The 19,119-nt window shown below is 27.2% G+C and overlaps 1 protein-coding gene and 1 long non-coding RNA gene across 2 annotated transcripts; both read left to right on the forward strand.

Moving 5' to 3' along the window:
• The first annotated feature begins 506 nt into the window (after positions 1-506).
• LOC120259461 lies at positions 507-3,549 on the forward strand. Its single transcript, XM_039267069.1, has 2 exons — positions 507-1,336; positions 3,191-3,549. The coding sequence occupies exons 1-2, from the start codon at positions 635-637 to the stop codon at positions 3,326-3,328; spliced, it is 840 nt and encodes a 279-aa protein (XP_039123003.1). The 5' UTR covers positions 507-634; the 3' UTR covers positions 3,329-3,549.
• An 8,297-nt stretch (positions 3,550-11,846) lies between these two features.
• On the forward strand, positions 11,847-12,931 carry LOC120257956. Its single transcript, XR_005535935.1, has 3 exons — positions 11,847-11,891; positions 12,477-12,543; positions 12,693-12,931. It is a non-coding gene; the product is annotated as an uncharacterized LOC120257956 (long non-coding RNA).
• Positions 12,932-19,119: the final 6,188 nt, after the last annotated feature.

Consider the following 19,119-nt stretch of genomic DNA (forward strand, 5'->3'; position numbering starts at 1 on the left):
TTAAAATAATATCACCTTTCAAACTTTAATCACTGAATCTAAAAAAAAACCATTTTTAGCTATCTTCTACTTTTAAAAAACATTTGAATTGTAAAACACAGTAAAACTATAAATAATTATTTTTAATTAAATTACTGTATCGCAAATTAAATTGAATATTTTCTAAATTTTATTATATATATATAATATGGTTGTTACAAACCAGTGCATGAGCAAAACACATCATCAAACCCCTGTACTATAGTATTATAATAATACTGTTCATACACTGTTATGAACCCAGGTACAGAGTTCAAATGGGTCTCTTGTGAGAGGTGGTATATATGTCTCTTCTAGAGCTGAATAGTATGAGATCTTTCAAATCATATATGGTGCACCTCCGGAGATTCTTAAGTTAATATAATTGGTGCAATTTTATATCTGTTTAATTTTTTTACGGAGTTTCTTGCTTTCGTGTATATATATATTTTTAAAAATATATATATATATATATAAATAAGAAATAAATAAATAATTTTAGGGAGAGAAAAAAACACGCTTCTCTTTCCTCACCACTCTTGAGCGAAAGCGAACCCTATCCGCGATCACTGCGACAGCGTTCTCTCCGTTCATCCTCTTCGATTCCTCCATCGCCATGGCCGATCACGCTGAGATCTCAGAATGGGAGGACTATCTCCACTCCTCCTCCCTCTCATCCGATCCCAATCCCTTCGTTCTTGACGCCGCCGCTACCACTGACGACGCAGGCGCCATCCAACCTAACTATTTCTCCCTCTCCTCTGCTCCCCGCCGCCCTCCATCTGAGCCCATGTCCGATGGCTCCTCGGATTGCCCCAGCTGGGTTGATCCCGATTCCAATCCTCCTTGCGTTGAAACCCCCAAATTTGATGTCTTTCGGAAGAATCTGGTTGGTTCGTGGTCCGATGGCTCGTCGACTCCTCCTGATAGTGAGAAAGGTGAGACCTTTCGTGCTTCTGATCAGAAATTCCAGTCTGAGTTTGATGGGATTGGGGAGAGTTCTCAGGAATCGGATGGAAACATAGTGAGCGAGTCGGATGGCGAGCAATTGGTGGAAATGAACCGTGAGGATGTGGAATTGGAGAAAGTTGGGATCAGGGTTGGGGTTGGGGATGGGGATGGTGATCCGGAGAAGAAGGGAACAGTTTGGTGGAAGATGCCGATGGAGGTGTTAAAGTTCTATATTTTGAGGGTGAGGCCTATTTGGTCGGTGTCCATCGCTGCAGCCATTGTTGGGGTTGTGATGCTGGGCAGGAGGTTGTACAAGATGAAGCACAAAACCAGGAGTGTTTCTCTGAAGGTTAGCTTGGATGACAAGGTGAGCAATTTCTTTATCTTTTCACTAGTGATTTGCTTAAATTGTTTGCAATTGAATGATATTAATATGAAGTTGCCATCTTTGGTTTCACTGGATATCTGAGGATGAAGTTCATGTTTTTTAATCTATAGACTTTCATGGAGCATATTGGAATGTCTGTATGAGTTTTGGTGATTTGTTTACTGGATTTTGTTTTCCTTATGGATACATGCTTCATATTCTGTTAAGTTCTTTTTTCTTTAAGTTCTGTTTGTTGTTTTGGTTATTTTGTGTTTCTTGACTTGTGTATAAGAAGTTTGAACTGATTCATTTGTCGATCCCATTTCGGGCATTTGCATGATGCGGTTGCTGGCATGAGGCTCAGGAATATCCACATTGATATTTTGAAGGGATACTATTGTCTTGTTCTAGTTCCTATTCTACATATTGACTGATGAGTAACACTAAAGCCATTTTTTGATGTTAGTTTTCCTAAATCATGTCCAAAATAAATCAGTATCTCCCAGCATCTCTTGTCTTTGCATTAAGTAGGCAAATCAAATGCATTATGTTTCATCTGCATTCTTTTTTCGTCTCAACTATTAGTAAGTCAGTCACACCATTACTGGCTAACATCCTAACCAGCTTCTCACAACCATCGCTCTTTGAGAAGGAAGAGGATTTAATACTTATTTTAGAATTCCACTTGCTAGTAGTTATGATGATGAAACCAATGAATTTGCCTTTAAAATAGCTTTGGCTTCACATTCTAAAATATTATGATGCACTATTCTTCTCTGAAATTGTTTGGACTATTTTACAAACTATAACACCTTGATTTTTCTTTTTTAAGATTAAAACTTACTTTCAGAGAATTGCTTTTCTTCACCTGACCCTTGCTTTAGTAGCCATATGCATATGTTACTCCTTTTCTTTATTTTTTCCTAAATGTTTCTGTATTATGTGTGCTTCCTTTCTGTGATTAAAAAACATACAATGTGGAGAAAATAAAGTTCATGTCAAGTTATTTCTCTTAGTCTGGTTATGCCTCCAGTTTTCTGGTTCTCTCATTATTTTGAGTTATACATCAATCGTATGTTGTATCCAAAATTTCCTCAGCTTAAAGTTAAATAACATCAGCTAAGGCTGCTGGCCATACCGACGGCTTTTGTGTGGGGTTCAAATTGTTGATGTTGTTTTGATGCATATAGCACCTCCTGGTCTTTGTTTATGTTGATTGAAATGGTACCATGCCAACTGACATATATGTGGCTACTAGTAGTGTTATACCTGTGAACAAGATCAGTATCATGAAATTTGCTTATGAGGTTTCAAACTTTTGAACTGTCTCTTCAATAAATGCTGATGCATTGCTCTGCGTACTTCAACTCTCCTTTCTATACAAATTTTAAAAGCAGACTATCTGTTGTATTTTCCTTCATACAGAAGAACACTCAATTGAATAAATCTTGGAGTAATAGGATTAAGCTGATTATCCATCCAAATCTGAATTATACTTTTGCATCTGCGTCTGGATTGACCTCTTTTACTTCACAGATATTGAACCAGGTTTCACTTACCCATTTAGCAAGAACTTAATATAGTATATTCATTCAGATTCAAACACGTATTTGCTCTCAAATTTAACCACTTCAAACATTGTTAAGGGCCCCTTTGGATTCAATTTTTCTTTTGCTTTGTCAGAAGTGCTTAACTTAAGGGAAAAATCCTAAACCCTCAGCACTTCTTAAACACTTATTTTCAAAAGTGAATCCAAACGCCTGTTAACACTGCTCTAAATCATCTTGTGACTACAAACTCTTGCATCTTATGTCTCCTAAATTATTCGATTCTAACAAATGTGCAATCACACAGAAGGCATCTCTGTTCATGTCTCGAGCTGCTCGTCTCAATGAAGCATTCTCAGTTGTGAAACGAGCCCCCATTGTACGTCCCCCACTACCTGCTGGTGGCGTTACACCATGGCCTGTGTTAGGCTTTGCCTTGAGTTGATTGCTGTTCCATTCACCAAACACATGGGAAGTATATATATATATATATACATATTATGTAACATTAATGTAGTGCTCATAAAATATATCTGCAGTTAATATTCTGCTAGTTACTGTGATGAAGCAAAAGGATGAAAAGTAAAATGTGATGTCCATTGTGTAATTATCATCAGTAAGAAAGCTGGTTTGACTTGTATGCATTTTTCTGGGAATTGCTGTGTTTTTCAGTCTGTCTTCTTCCTTAATGTTCTCCTTTGTGTTTTTCATGTTTGCCCTTGTGAAAGGCTCTAGGAAATTTGCTTTTGTGGTTAACTTGTTGCAAGGCTGGCTGAAAGTTGCGTATCGTCCTACGGAGAAGTGCATGATTGTCTTTGTACTGAGAATTGGGATGCCAAAACCTGATCTGATCCGCAGTATGCGGATTTTCTTTTGTGGGAATGGGTACAGGTGGGCCGGGGTGTTTTTGGTTTTACTTTTACCTTGTCTCTATAATATTTATTAATGTATATATATATATATATATATATTTAATTTAGGTTTTTAAATTTGTATATCAAAATAAATAAGATTATATTTAGTTAAAATAATTGTATGTTTTGATTATATTTTTGTGTTTTAATAATTTAATTAAAAAATATGATATTAAAAGAAATATATATATATATATATATATATATTTATTAATTTTTGTAACTTTTTAAATATCCCTTGCAGTTTCAATTTCTCAAAAAGTGTCTTATTTTTTAATTATTTGATTTTTTAGTCCTTTCAACTTATATCGTCAGTTTATTTTATTTAAAAATCTAATTTTTTTCTGTTTACGAAATGTACTTCTGGTTTATTAATTATATTTTTTATTTAATATTGTGTGTTTATGTGTAATCACATAAGTTTTCATTTAATATGTAATGTTTTGTTTAATATTTGATTTTGATGATTAATATCTTTGGGTCGTTTGGCATTATTGTCAATTCCTGTTTTTTGTTTTCAATTTCATCTTTTAGAAACAAAACCAAGAAAACATATTTAGCACCATGTTTTTGTTTTAAAAAATTTTGACAACAATCCTCATGTTCCCCAAAAAAAAAAAAAGTAATAACAATTTTAAGGGTCTTTTTGCATTATTATTATTATCTGTTTTTTTGTTTTCAATTTCATGTTTTGAAAACAAAACCAAAAAAACATATTTTGCATTTTGTTTGTTTTTTTTTAAAAAAATATGGCAATAATTCTCATGTTTTTTTTTTAAAAAACAATTTTTTTTTTTATGTTTTCAACTTTTTTGGAAACGTTTTTAAATCTCTTTCTCCCAGCATGAAACCCTTTCTCTTCTACTCCTCCCTCTCCTTTAAAATTTTAATTTCTTTTAGTTTTTAAATTTAAAAATATATCAATTTTTTTTTCAAATTAATTTTAAAAATATATTTTAAAGAAAATAATTTATAGAAATTTATTATTTGGACATGATATTTTACAAATTAGTTTATATAGTATAAAAATTATATTTTTAAAAATTATTTGTGAAAATTATTGTTTGACTCTTGATCTTTATAAATTAGGATATAACAAATATAAATATATATATTGAAAAAATATTTATGAAAATTTATTGTTTGAACTATTGATTTTTTACTTGATGTAAAAAAATTATGACTATGTTTCTATATTGTCCCTCCTCTCTCTTATTTTATTTTTAAATCGGATGGATCAATTTGAATATATATATATATATATATATATATATAATTTTTTAAGACAAACCCCAAAATATTTTTAGTTTCAAATAGTACAATTTTTATGATATATTTTTTACCAATACAATAACAATCTATGTTATTAATTTTGTTTAATAATATAATCAATCAAACTAATATAAAAGATAAAGTATTATAAAAAATTGAAAATATAAATTAAAATGATAAAAATAAAAAATAAAAAGTCATAGTAATTTTGTGCTAACCAAATGTGTTCATGTTTTTCAGTTTTTTAAAACACACAACAGAGTTAATGTATCCAAACATATTTTTGTTTTCAAAAAATTGAAAAAAAAAAACCAAAACAAAAACAATAACAAAAACAAAAAAACAAATGCCAAACGACTCATGTTTACAACTTTTTGTGGAAAAATTTTCAAAACTCTTCCTCCTACCATGAAACATTTCCTCCTCCTCTCTCTCTTATTTTAATTTTTAAATTTCTTTTAATTGTTAATTTAAAAAAATAATTTTTTTTACAAATTGATACTACTAATTTTAAATATATATATATATATATATATAATTTATAAAAAAATTATTATTTGGGCTTGATATTTTACAAATTAGTTTATATACTATAAAAAAAAATTATATTTTAAGAAATTATTTGTTAAATTTATTGTTTGACCCTTGATTTTTATAAATTTATATATAACATATAATATATATATATATATATATATATATATATATATATATAGAATAAATATTTGTAAAAATCTATTGTTTGAGCTATTGATTATTTACTTGATCTCAAAAAATAATTATGATTATGTCTTTATATTGCCCTCCTCTCCCTTTATTTTTTTTTTTAAAATATGATGGATGTAATTTTAATATATATATATATATTTCAGTTTCAAATGGTGCAATTTTTATGAGATATTTTTTTATCAATACAATAGTAGTTTATGTTATTAATTTATTTAATAATATAATCAAGTAAATTGATATGAAAAATAAAGTTTTACAAAAAAATTTAAAAATATGAATTTGAAATAATTTTGTGCTAACATGTTTTTGTTTTTAGCTTTTTAAAATACACAACAGTTAATGTATCTAAACAAGTTTTTATTTTTAAAAAAATGAAAATAAAATGAAAATAAAGCAAAAACAAAACAAAAGTAAAACAAAAACAAAAAACGAGAAAACAGAAATGATGCCAAATTGAGGGGGCATTTTAGTCAATTTCAACTATTTTTTTTTCTGACAAATGTACCAAAAAGTAAGTTGTCAGAAACTGTTAGAAAAAGGAAGGATTTTTAGAGGATATGTCAAAATAAAAGGTTGTTTTGTAGATAAGGAAAAATGTAAGGGATGTTTTGAAATTTTTTATTTTTTATTTTGAAAAGGGCGAGAAGTGCATGTCTCTTAGGCATGTGAGATGGTTGCGACATCACCTGTGAGTTAATTTTCTTACATAAGGATTTGAACCTTCACTACTCTACATGCCACATAAGAGATTTATTTTGATGCCACTAACCACTTGGGCCAAGTGACTTTGGCTGTTTGGAATAATTTCTCTTAAAAAAATTATTTATCATAAATTTTAGTTTATTGATAAATATTTTACGGATCTCTTACTTTTTTTGGGAATAAAGTATGTGTTTTAAAAATTTTACTTTGTAAGGAATTTGACTTGCTTTATCTGCAACTTTGCATTTATAAGTATATAGTATTAAAATGGCAAGACTGGGTGCCGAGCAAGCAAAGGTTTAGGCAGGTCAATGGTGGTAGAGGTTTTTGCCCGGCTCAGCCTTATTGCCAAACCTAACTAAGAATTATCAATGCCGAACTGCACAACAAATTTGTTTTAATTTTTTAAAATCTTTTTATTAAATATTAATATCTATAATATTAAATAGTTTAATTCTCAAAATGATCTTTTTATTTTTCCTCCTTTTCCTTTTTTACCCATCTATTCCAATCGTGTTACTTTACTATTTATTTTTACATGATATTTTTTAAATTAAAATATTATTAAAAAATACTCCTTTGGTTCCACATTAAATGTTATTTTTAAACTTTACACAAATATTAAAACTTTTATTAAAGCTCCTAAAATTTTTAAAAAAATATAATAACTTTTTTTACTTTTATTAGAATTATTTTCCATTAATATACACAACTCAAATGTAACTATTAATGAAAATAGAGGTAGTAAATAGAAAAAACCACTGCCTACATATGTCTCGATGAAAAGTGATGCCACTACTTTGATCATTGAGGTATATATTAAAGGTAGTAATTTTATATCATCATAAACCTTGCATGTGATTTTACCAAGGTCTGTTTTTATACTAAATTTATAAACTTTAAGGGGGAAAAAAATAATTGCCTTTTCCTTCAGTTTGAGATAAGGTTTTGGTTGTGTTTCATGTGCATCAAATAAGTAGTTGACGCCGAGGAGTTTGCGGACATGGAGCTGTCTAGTGAGATGGCTTTAATTTGTCTTCATTGGATGGCTGATATGTTTAGAAGGTCAAGGATGTAATTACACCCCCTTTCTACAGTATGTATGGTCTGATTCATTTTCCGTGTCTTGGTTGAGTTAGTGATATTTTTCATTATATAAATTTTGTGGTCTTCTTAATTTGTGATGAATGAGCATGACAACCATATTTTGTTTTTTTCTTTAATGAAAGTATCTACCCGTGATCTAAAGATATATTATACCGTTTAAGTTATCAGTAATAAATGTCACTTCTAATTTATTCTAAATAAATTTATTTTTTAATTAATTATTTCTTTCTAATAATATTTAATATTCATTTTAATAATCTTATATATTTTTTTTTAATAACACCTAATATTTATTTGAACAGTTTTATCTCAGTTATGTTTATCCTTTAAACAACCAACATTTTAACTTTTAAATCATAATTTATCTAAAAACCGTACTATAAAACTTACTTTTTACTCTAAAAAGCATACTATAATCTCATAAAATATATTAAAGAAATATTTACATGTGCTCTTGTACCACAGTACAATTTCATATATTTTTGAATTTAAATAAAATTAAATTTATTATTTCCTTTTTTTATTTAAAAATTTCTTGGGTACTTGAACCTCATAATAATGGAGACAATGTAAGTGACACATCCCAGAAAAAGAAAAGGCGATGTATACAAACAAAGATGATATATATATATATATATATATGAGCTAACGATCATCCTGCGGACGCTCAGTAGCAGTCTCGTCCGACGATGTCATGATTTTTATAGGGTCGGATGAGCGCGATCGATTCGACTCATCGCTACTGAAAATTAATCGGACGGTTCGGATCAAAATATCATGTAGATCCCACTTTTTATCACGCTATAAATAGCAGACAGCGTTATCTGTTCAGCGAGCATGGCTAGCGTACGTCAATTTCAATCCATCTGGCTAATGATCAACGCTTCGGATGCTAACGCTGACAGAGCGTTGCAAAACGATCCTACATATATATATATATATATATAATTGAGGAAAACAAATGTCCCATAATATTAGTGGCAAACAATCAAACAAGGAAGCAATCAAGGTGTCGTATGATGCTATGTTCACGTGATTGCTTACACTGAGGCAATGTTCACATGTAGAGAGCCCACGTAGACATACTAATGACCCTAAATTTAGATTTTCCACATTAATTAATAAAAAATATATAAAAATTATTATTATTATTATTTGAAATAATGGAACTATGACCTTTTAATTCAGGAGAGATTCGATTACTTACTCTTTGACTTAAGGGGAAAAGTAAAATATTAGTTTGTTTTATTGTAGACGTGATAAATTATTATAATTTTATAATATTTATTAATAATTTATTTTAATTTTTAATATTATAACACTTGTTTATTTAGATGCTTTGGAGATATGAAATATCGAAGGTCAAATGTAACATGTAAATTATTGCCAATTTAGACCACAAAAAATTGCATTGTTCAAATTATTCAATAATAAAAAGTAAAATTTAAAAATAAAAACATCTATTTTATGGATTAAAACGAATAGTTTTCACTTTAAGAGTTCAACAACAAATTAAAATTTTATTTTTTATGTTATAAATAATTCATATACATTAACAAAAATGCTTGATAAAATACATTTTTCTTAATTTTTCATTTTATATTTATATCCACAAGAAGGAAAAACAAGTTTTAAAAATGACTGTTGTTTTAACTATTGTCACTTTATTTTATTTTATTTTTTTGCTCAATAGTTGTAAAGCTTTTTATCTTCTTATCTTCTTATTCGATGACCTTTTCAAGTACTTTTTTTTGTTATGAATCTTTAACCACACAGATAAAGGAAATGTAAGCTCAAGTTTTGTAAACCATTTTTTATTTTTATAAATATGGACAAATCATAAACTTCAACCATTAGTATGAGAAGGAATTGAACCCTTAATTTCATTAAATGTACTTTTTTACTTTTTATTTTATATTTATATCCGCCCAAAGGAAAACAAGTTTTAAAGATGATTGTTGTTTTAACGATTGTCTTCTGATCTTCCTTTCTTTTTCTTGATTAATAAGTCACAAGTTGTGTAGTTTTTTTATTTTTTATTCAATATTATCTTTTCAAGTGTTTTTTTTTTTTTTACCTCTTGAATCTTTAACACACAAATAAAAGAAAGGAAAGCTTAAGGTTTGTAGACCATTTCTTTTTTGATAACTGTAAATAAGCCACAAACCTTAATTTAGTGTGAGAAAGAGTTAAATCTTTAATTTCATTCAATGAACTTTTCTATTTTATTTTATTTTATATTTATATCCACTGGAAGAAAAAAATTTTTAAAGACAATTGTTTTTTTTTTTTATCAATAACTCACGAGTTATATAGTTTTTTATCTTCTTATTCAATGTTATCTCTTTAAGTACTAGTTTTTTTGTCATGCATCTTTAACCACACACATAAGAGAAAGGAAAGCTAAAGCTTTTTAGATTTTTTTAACATAAATGTGGATAAGTTTTCACTCTTGTTGCGTAGGTGATGTTGCTTTTTTGTTTTACAGCGTTAATGTTTTTTATTGCTTTATTGACTAAAAAAAATCTTATGTGAATCAGTGAATGGCATTAACTTACATTACATTTTTTACCATTTCATTAAATAATAAAGCATTCATTGTCTTTGGATTCTTAAATATAAATAATACAAATCCAGTCTGGCTTATTCATTAAACAACATAATATTTATGGTTGTTGGATTCTTTTATATGTTCTTCAACTTTGGATATTTTTAAAAGTTCCGAATTATTGAAAAACTATGTCATATATACCTTCTAGTGGCTGTGACCGGTAAGTACAAATAGTGCATTTTATAATTATAAGTAATGCTAAGGAGAGTTTAACGTTTAATATATGTCAAACATATATTAATTTTATGTAATTAAATAATTTTAAATAATTAAAAATAATAGATTTTTTTTGTGCATGTGGTCCAAAATCTTAAATGATCTGAGTGTCTTCCACGACTAATGGACTTTCATTTATATTTATATGTTGAGCTCTAAATTGTTATTTTTTGTTCTTTGTTTTAATAAATTGTGATTTATTCCCATTATATATATATATATATATAATCCTAGTTGGGATTAAGATGCTATTGAATGTTGGATTAATGTTTCAACCCTAAAAATTTTATAATTGAAAAGATGTAGGAATCTTTAAACGATGATAAAATAATATTTTGTATATATATACATGTGTTTTAAAACTCTTTCAAAGGAGAACGTTTGTTTGTTTAATTTGTAAATAATTTTAGCATATGTTTTAATAAATTATTAAAGAGAATTATTTTTATACCTTCAATGATAGTCAAGTGCAACAATATTTAGAAACATTGAAATGATGTTTTCATGCTTGTAAATAATTTACTAGCAGAGAGTTTCAATAATATTTTATCAAATTAAAGAACTTCAACCAATGAAAAAACCCATTATAACTTTGAAAGTCAGAGAAGTGTGGCAAACTTTAATGGCATAGAAACATGTTTTTCATGCTTGTAAATAATTTTAGAGGAAGTTCCCTTAATTAATACACTGCTGAACAGTGATTTGAACTAATTAAGAAAGATTTGAACTAATTAAAACTGTACGTACCACTAACAGTGACTGTGATTCTATAAAGTAGCAAACTTTGAGTGGCCTAGCATAACAGCAATTCAGGATAGAACACAGATAACATTTTAAGTAAATCAACTGAGTTTTGAGAACAGTGCCAGCTGCTCATTTATTTTATTTTATTTTTTTTGAAATAAATGTGGGTAAACCACAGATTTATTGAAAAGGAAAAAAAGCAATGACGTAATCAAGCCTCACCTGCAGGAGTGAGGGGTACAACACATATAACAAAAAGTACTAAAAGTGAGAATAACAAGAGGGAGTCTGGGAGAGGCGAAGGCACTATGTCGGCAGACTCGAGCCCTGTCTGCAGGCAGTAGAAGCAACTACTCTTGAGCTATGTCATGAGCAGGATCGCCAGGAGGTCGGAGTCTCTAGCGCTAAGGAAGCTGAGGGAGCGCTTAATTTTCTGAGAAGTTTCATTGAGTGATTGTTGATGACTATCATCAGCTGTTGAAAATCAGGAAAGAAGCATATTAGCAGTTTTAAAGATAATATTAATTTTATTTTATTTATTTATTTATTTATTTTAAAGTGGATAAATCACATTCATTAGAAAATAACTGCTCATTTATTGCTATAAAAGCTACGGACAAGGAGAGAGCTTGATGTATATAAAAGCTGTAGACAAGGAGAGAGTTTGATATAGATAAGAGAGGGGTAGAAGAGAATGGAAGATGGGGTTCAAGGTAGGTCCTTTATGTTATATTTGTTTTCATTTTTTACCTTTGCCTTTCTTGCTCTTGATGATCTTTGTTTTCAGAATCCTTTTGAAGGAAATATTTGCTGCATGGCGTACATGATATATCTAACATCTCATGAATGCCCTTTTTGATTCTCAGTTTAAAAAAAAAAAAAAATCACAAGCAAGAACAATATTATGAATATATCTCTTGACTTATGATAAATTTTATTATTATTATTATTATTATTATTATTTGGTAGTTTTCTTTCTTTCTGTCCATCTTTGCTTTTAGAGGGTTTGTTGGAAGTAAGCTTTATAACTTGCATGAAATAATATGATATTTTATTAATGTCTTTTTTATTGTCAGAGAAAAAACAAGAACAATATTAATATATTTCTTGTTTTATGATATATATATATATATATATATATATTCATTCCTTTCCATTGATATTTGTTTCTGAGTTTTTTTAAAGGAAATCTTTATCGCAGTGATTTATATCTAATGTTTAGTAGTCTTTTATTGATAAACACAAACAAAAATATAAACATGTAAATTAATAAATATACCTTTTGTATTCATAATCAGAAATGAGAGACATGTCTCCTGAGGAAGAGGATTTAATTTGCAGGCTTCACCGTCTTTTAGGAGACAGGTACATTTTATTACAATGAAAACAATAGTACATTTTTAGTGTTTTCTTTAAAACTTCAAACAAAAAATTATGCAATGCTCTGAAAAGAATATTATTAATGAGCATTTTGTTGATATTAATATTATTTATTTATTTATGGTGTATATCAGGTGGGAAATTATATCAGGAAGGCTTCCAAACCGAACTTCCAAAGAAGTGAGAAGTATTGGAAGATGAAAGAGATTGAAAAATTTAAGACGAATAAAATTTACAAACCAATTTGCACCAGACTAGGTCCATCTTTCAAGTTCTCAGAGGACAATAAAAAACAAAAGCTATGATTATGTTTCAGCCCTTATGAACTACTTGCTTTGTTAGCCTGGTTATCTTTATGTATCATTTATAATTAATTTTGGCATTTGGTTTCACATACTATATATTATCATTGTTGTTGAATGTATGATTGAGTTAAACATCAAGTTAATCCTGAAAATATTTGGATTTTTTCAAATATAGATAAACAATGAAATTAAACCCTGATCAACTTTTAAGTTTGAAAGGAAATGAGATATATTCTATGTAATTCTGTTAAAATTTTGGTCATTTGGATGAATTCTAAAAATATATGTTTCTCACAAATTTTCTATTGTAGTTTGCAAAAATAACTAATTAAAATGAAAGGAACCTATGAAAATAATACAAAAGTATTTTAATGAGAGTTAATTAGAATTATAGCATTTTAATGTAATGAATTATGAGTCTCATTTGTAGCCTATATAATAGGCTAGATGTTTTGAGTTTTATAAAAGGTAAAAGTGAAGAGACTTTCTTTAATATTACTATATTACTCCATCCAATATTTATTTTTAAAAGTTTTTTATATTCCAAATTATTTGTTTATATACCAAATTTAAGTGTTAATTTTTAAATTTAACTTTATTAATTTCTATATTAATGTATTGTGCATAATCTTAGTTGATGGAGAGAGAAATGAACAAAATAAAAATAATAAGCTAAATATACCTAAGTTTTAGTTCTAACTACTTTTCTAATTTTGTTTGAAACGGTTAAAGTAAACAATTATTATAGAACATAGAGAGTATAATAATTGAGATAGTTGTGTGACTTGTGTCCATCCTTCCTTTCAACAAAACGGTTGTTTAGCTTTCCTCATCTAGTACCACCACATAATGGAGACTTGGCTCTAAAGAAAACTACTCCTTTGATCCTTTCACATAGGAAGACCTCTTCTACCTTACTAGTACTGAAACATTGAAGATCACCGGACATCAAATCCCCCAACAAAAGTTTATTACATCTGGACAGACCACCATATATATCTTGCACTATAACAAATTTGTCAATAAAGGATATTCATAATAATGTTACTAAATAACATATTTTTGTCACTAAAAACATTTCGTGACGTTTTTTTGCCGTTACCACATGTCGTCGCCTAATCTCCGTCGCTAAAAGGTTAATGTGAATTTGCATGTTTGTCACACAATCATAAATTTTATATGACAAAATTGTGACATGTCACAAATTTGACAATTATCTGTGACATTTATTGTTGTCACAAAATATTATGATAATTTGTCATAAAATGTCATAAATTGTCACTAAATATGAAATAAAAATTTGGACATTTGTGACATTCTTCTTATCATCACATGATACGTGACGGACATTTTTGTCCCTTATTGTACTACAAAAGCGTTATAAAATGCTATAAATTATCACTAAATATGAAGTAAAAATTTTAAATTTTGTGACGTTATTCCAATGATCACATAATAAGTGACGAAAATGTTTGTCACGGATTGTACAACAAAAGCATCATAAAATGCTATAAATTGTCACTAAATATGAAGTTAAATTTTAAAATTTTGTGACATTATTCCATTGATCACATAATATGTGACGAAAATGTTTGTCACGTATTATACTACAAAAGCGTCATAAAATGTTATACATTGTCACTAAATATGAAGTAAAATTTTGAAATTTTGTGATATTTTTTTAATGATCACATAATAAGTAACACAAATGTTTGTCACATATTGTACAACAAAGCGTCATAAAAAGTATGATAGTTAGTAATTGGATGTTATTTTAATGATGCTTACAATTTGTCGCTAATAAAAAATATTTTTGTCATTAAATACAATTTTTATTTGATCAAGAGTGACAAAAATATAAATGTTACAAGAAAATAAATATTTTATGACATGTAGTTAATAAAAACTGTCACAAATTAATGTTATATAATGTCATAAAAAATTAACTATAATATCATTCGTGATACTTTTATTATGTCACATATTAATTTTTTTGCGATGTCACAATCATCTTATGCTTGATAATTTTTTAATGTCACAAACTATTATGTTTTTGTGACACATGTAGTTTTGAAAATGTCACAAATTAATATTTTATATTGTCATTTATTAAAAAAATTATTTTTTTATAAAATGTCAATATTAAATAATACTATGATACAAATACATATTAGAGGTATTGTATTATTATAAGTAATTAGTCATATGTATCATAAGTAAATAAAATAAATATTTTTATTCAAAATAATAAAATCAATAAGTAACATGGACTAACAAACTGAAATATCATCAAATGTCCTAATGACATTAAAAACTTAGAGATTTTAAAGATGGATATCAAATTAACTAGATAATTTCCCGTAGCCTCCATTTGAATTCTTAATTTAAATCTTGTGTTGATGGTACTTCTGTCGAATCAGAGCTTGTCTCATTATGACCTAAAATCAATTATTTTTAACAAATGATAATACTAATTCATAACAAGGGTAAATTAAAAAAAGTTGAACTTTAAAGTAGATAAGGAAGTTTAATTATGCATATACCTGAAAATTGAGGAATGGGAACTTGGATTCCAGCAGCTAATAAAGCTTGAGTCATAGCTTGCATTTGATTTCGAATCACTTCACAATTTGACTTATATGTTGGAGTTCATCTTGTGTCTTTGTAAGAGTTTTTTTTAACTTAGCAAAGTTTACATTTGACACTTTTTCAATAGGCTTAGATCTATATTCAAGTCCTTTAATGTATCCTGAGGTATTATCAAGTACTTCATTAACTATTGCATCAATGTTTTCAGGTTGTGATCCTTCTTCACCAAGTATTGCTAATTTATTCTCCATCATTTCCTAAAAGTTAAAAAGAAATATTAACTAACAAGCAATCTTTTTTAAAATAAATAAATTCTTCTTCTGAAAAATCTTACATAAGCTATTTGAGCCTCACATGTTAACCATCCTTTACTATCTAAATAGTGACCCGACTTAAAAAAATCCATCCTATTTGGTTCTTGATCATCCTTACGCTATATAGTTCCAAAATTAACAAACATTAATTATTATATAGAATTAATCATTCAAATAAAAACTGACAGTTAAATAATGTACGAAAACAATAATAATTTACCAAAGCATAGCGACTTGCAACAAATGCCCTCGATCCTTAATTATGAGTAAAATTTATTGCTTGTCTAGCCCTTTGGTTGATTTCACACCTCTTTATTTTCGAATGAATGAAAGAACAAATATAGTCATGATATACATTTATAACTATTCTATCTAATTAAAAAAATAAACAATTGAAATCAATAATAACCTTAATAACCTGAATACAGTACAAATCAACAAACTTACATGAGTATTAGAATAGAGATTATTTGTTTTCATTATAATTGTCAACAAAATAGTGCACATAACAAGGATGCACAGTATGTTTTGCTTTGTTAAAACATGTTAGGTGCCCAATAAAGTTAAAATGAAGATGTTGTTATTATAAAATTCCTTAAAAATAATCAAGTGTTTTTGCTTTTTGCGTAAAGGTATATAAACCATATCAAAGAGGAAGAGAAGAAAAACAAAGTTTAAAGTTGTGGGATTGGCCATTCAAGACCCAGCTAATATATATTACATAATGCAAAAATTTTGAGATCATTAATAAGGCTATAGAACAAGGGCAAGCTAGAATTATTTTTAAAAGAAAAATATAAACTAAAGATTTATAAATATCTACCTAAAAACACCAAACAAAAATTTTAATGCAAAAATCAAAAGAAAAATGGCAAACATTTCTATAACAATCAACCTGCTTTGACACACTCTTCCCCACGGAACCCTAACCTCATTTGGAAGCCTACCCTACTTGTGCCTATGTCAATAAAATGTATGAAAACTTGCATTATTTAGACATATGTCGAAAACAATTTTGGTAAATATTAAATTAACATAAACAATTTTTATTACTTGATGTTTAATCAACTATTAAATAAATATCAAAGATGAATTATATGAATATATAAAAATATATGCAATAAATTAAAATTACCTTAGAAATTCAACAAGTGCAAAATCTTCCGATGTGTATACACCCAATACTCTTAAATAACTAGTATGAATAATAGAGTTTTTCTTCTAGATTTGTTTTTATAGGAAAGAATCGATTTATATAATATAATATAATATAATGTATTTAAATAAATATAATTATCTATAGTCATTATCTATAATTCAATTTAAAAAAATTAAATTAAATGATTATCCCAATTTTGAAGCCGTTTATATTTAAGTATAGTCTAAGTAAACTAAAATTTATTTAATTATTTATTAAGTTATTGTAATAAATTTAACAATTTTTTAAAATAAAAAATATATGCTGATTTAATTATGTTTATAATAACAAAAAAATATTTGTTTGGGACTGTTATATTTTATATTCATATTTTTTAATTAATTAATTAATTAATTTAGCTTAATTTTTTTTGTTTATTTGAAATTATGAGATGATGTGTGAATATGGAATCAAGGTTTTTTTTTAATATATATTTTTTCATCATTATCTCTTCATTCATATTATTTTTTTAATTTGATTTTTTTTTATTTTTTCCATTTCTTGAATATCTTAATTTATATCTATTATTTTATTTATTTTATTTTTATTTTTTGAGTATCCGGATTATTATCGGGATCATTATTATTATTATTATTATTATTATTATTATTTTTATTTTTATTTATTTATTTATTTATTTATTTTTTTATCCTCACTTTTTTAGTATATATTTATTTATTTACTATTTTTATTATAATAAATCTGATAAATCCGGATTTATTTACATTCCGATCTCTCTCCTTTTAATCCTAGCCATCTTTGCATAACGATATATATTTTTATTTATCCGAATTAAAAATTGAGAGATTATATATTTTCCTTGAATATATTTTTAAATTATCCTTTTTGTTTTCTTTTTCTTAAATTTTTCAAATAAATTTTGAATATCCAAATATTATCACTATATATATTTTTTACTCCCTGATTTCCTTTCTTTTTTCCTCTTTTACTCTTATTTGGAACAAAAATAAAAATAAATGTAGAACATGAAAATCTCGCTCAAATTAATATATGTCTAGGGTGATACACGCGGTAAAAATTTGAATCAATTTTGAGATTGAATTCTTGTGTACATAAAAAAATATATATTACAAAATCTTTAAAAATGTGTTGGGAATAAATAAAATTTATGTAATAGTCTGCGATGCTACCTCTGATGGAGAAAATTCTTCCGATTGAAAACGTTCTCCCGGTGAAAGGTGATCACGATAAAATAATAAACGTAGGTTTTTCCATGCACCACAAGCAAACCTGAATTAGAATTGTGCAGTGCACTTAGCAGCAGACCTGGTACGTTATGAATATAATTTTAGGATAACAAAGGACAAAAATTATTTGGGATTTTTAATTACTCAAGACCAATAATTTTTGGTTTTTGAAAATATATATAATAATAACTTAAATATAAAAATAGCCATAATTAGTTTTTCAAACAAAAGAAATTAAAAATATTTAGATTTTGTAAATACAGTGAATTAGTCATAATTAGATAAACGGACATTATAATCCATTAGTAAATTAGTCAACGGACTTGTAATCCATTTGTATAATAGTAACGGATTACACATCTCGCTTTTTAAATGGTAGCAACGGATTAAAAATTGGGTTTGTAAACATTACTAACGATCCGTATTCCGCTTGTAAAATAGTAACGGTCATATATCGGTTTCTAAAATCTAGTAACGGATTACGATTCGTTTGTAAATTCACCAACGGATTGGGCATCCGCTTTCTGAAAACTTAGCAACGGAGTTTGTTTCTGCTGGTAAATTAGAAATGGCCATGATTTTTTTAAATAATTTTTATGAATATATATTAACTCCTTTTAGATATGATTAATGTTACATATTATTAACTTTTTTTTATGAATATAATTTTTAGGATAAAAAGGACAAAAATTATTTGGTAACTTTTTTAATTACTCAAGACCAATAATTTTCTTGAAAATATATATAACAATAACTTAAATATAAAAATAGCCATAATTAGTTTTTCAAACAAAATTAAAATATTTAGATTTTGTAAATACAGAATTTTTCTAAAAAAAACAATTACAAACGGACATTATAATCCATTAGTAAATTACCAACGGACTTGTAATCCATTTGTAAAATAGTAACGGATTACACATCGGTTTTTTAAATGGTAGCAACGG

Source organism: Dioscorea cayenensis, chromosome 4, assembly GCF_009730915.1.
Source record: "Dioscorea cayenensis subsp. rotundata cultivar TDr96_F1 chromosome 4, TDr96_F1_v2_PseudoChromosome.rev07_lg8_w22 25.fasta, whole genome shotgun sequence".
NCBI lineage: Eukaryota > Viridiplantae > Streptophyta > Magnoliopsida > Dioscoreales > Dioscoreaceae > Dioscorea > Dioscorea cayenensis.

Bases quoted from the DNA above. Each gene is read 5' to 3' on its own strand.
- LOC120259461 (XM_039267069.1), top strand. From the start codon at position 635: ATGGCCGATCACGCTGAGATCTCAGAATGGGAGGACTATCTCCACTCC. The intron at 1,337-3,190 runs GTGAGCAATTTC...GCAATCACACAG, and splicing joins AGGTTAGCTTGGATGACAAG to AAGGCATCTCTGTTCATGTC.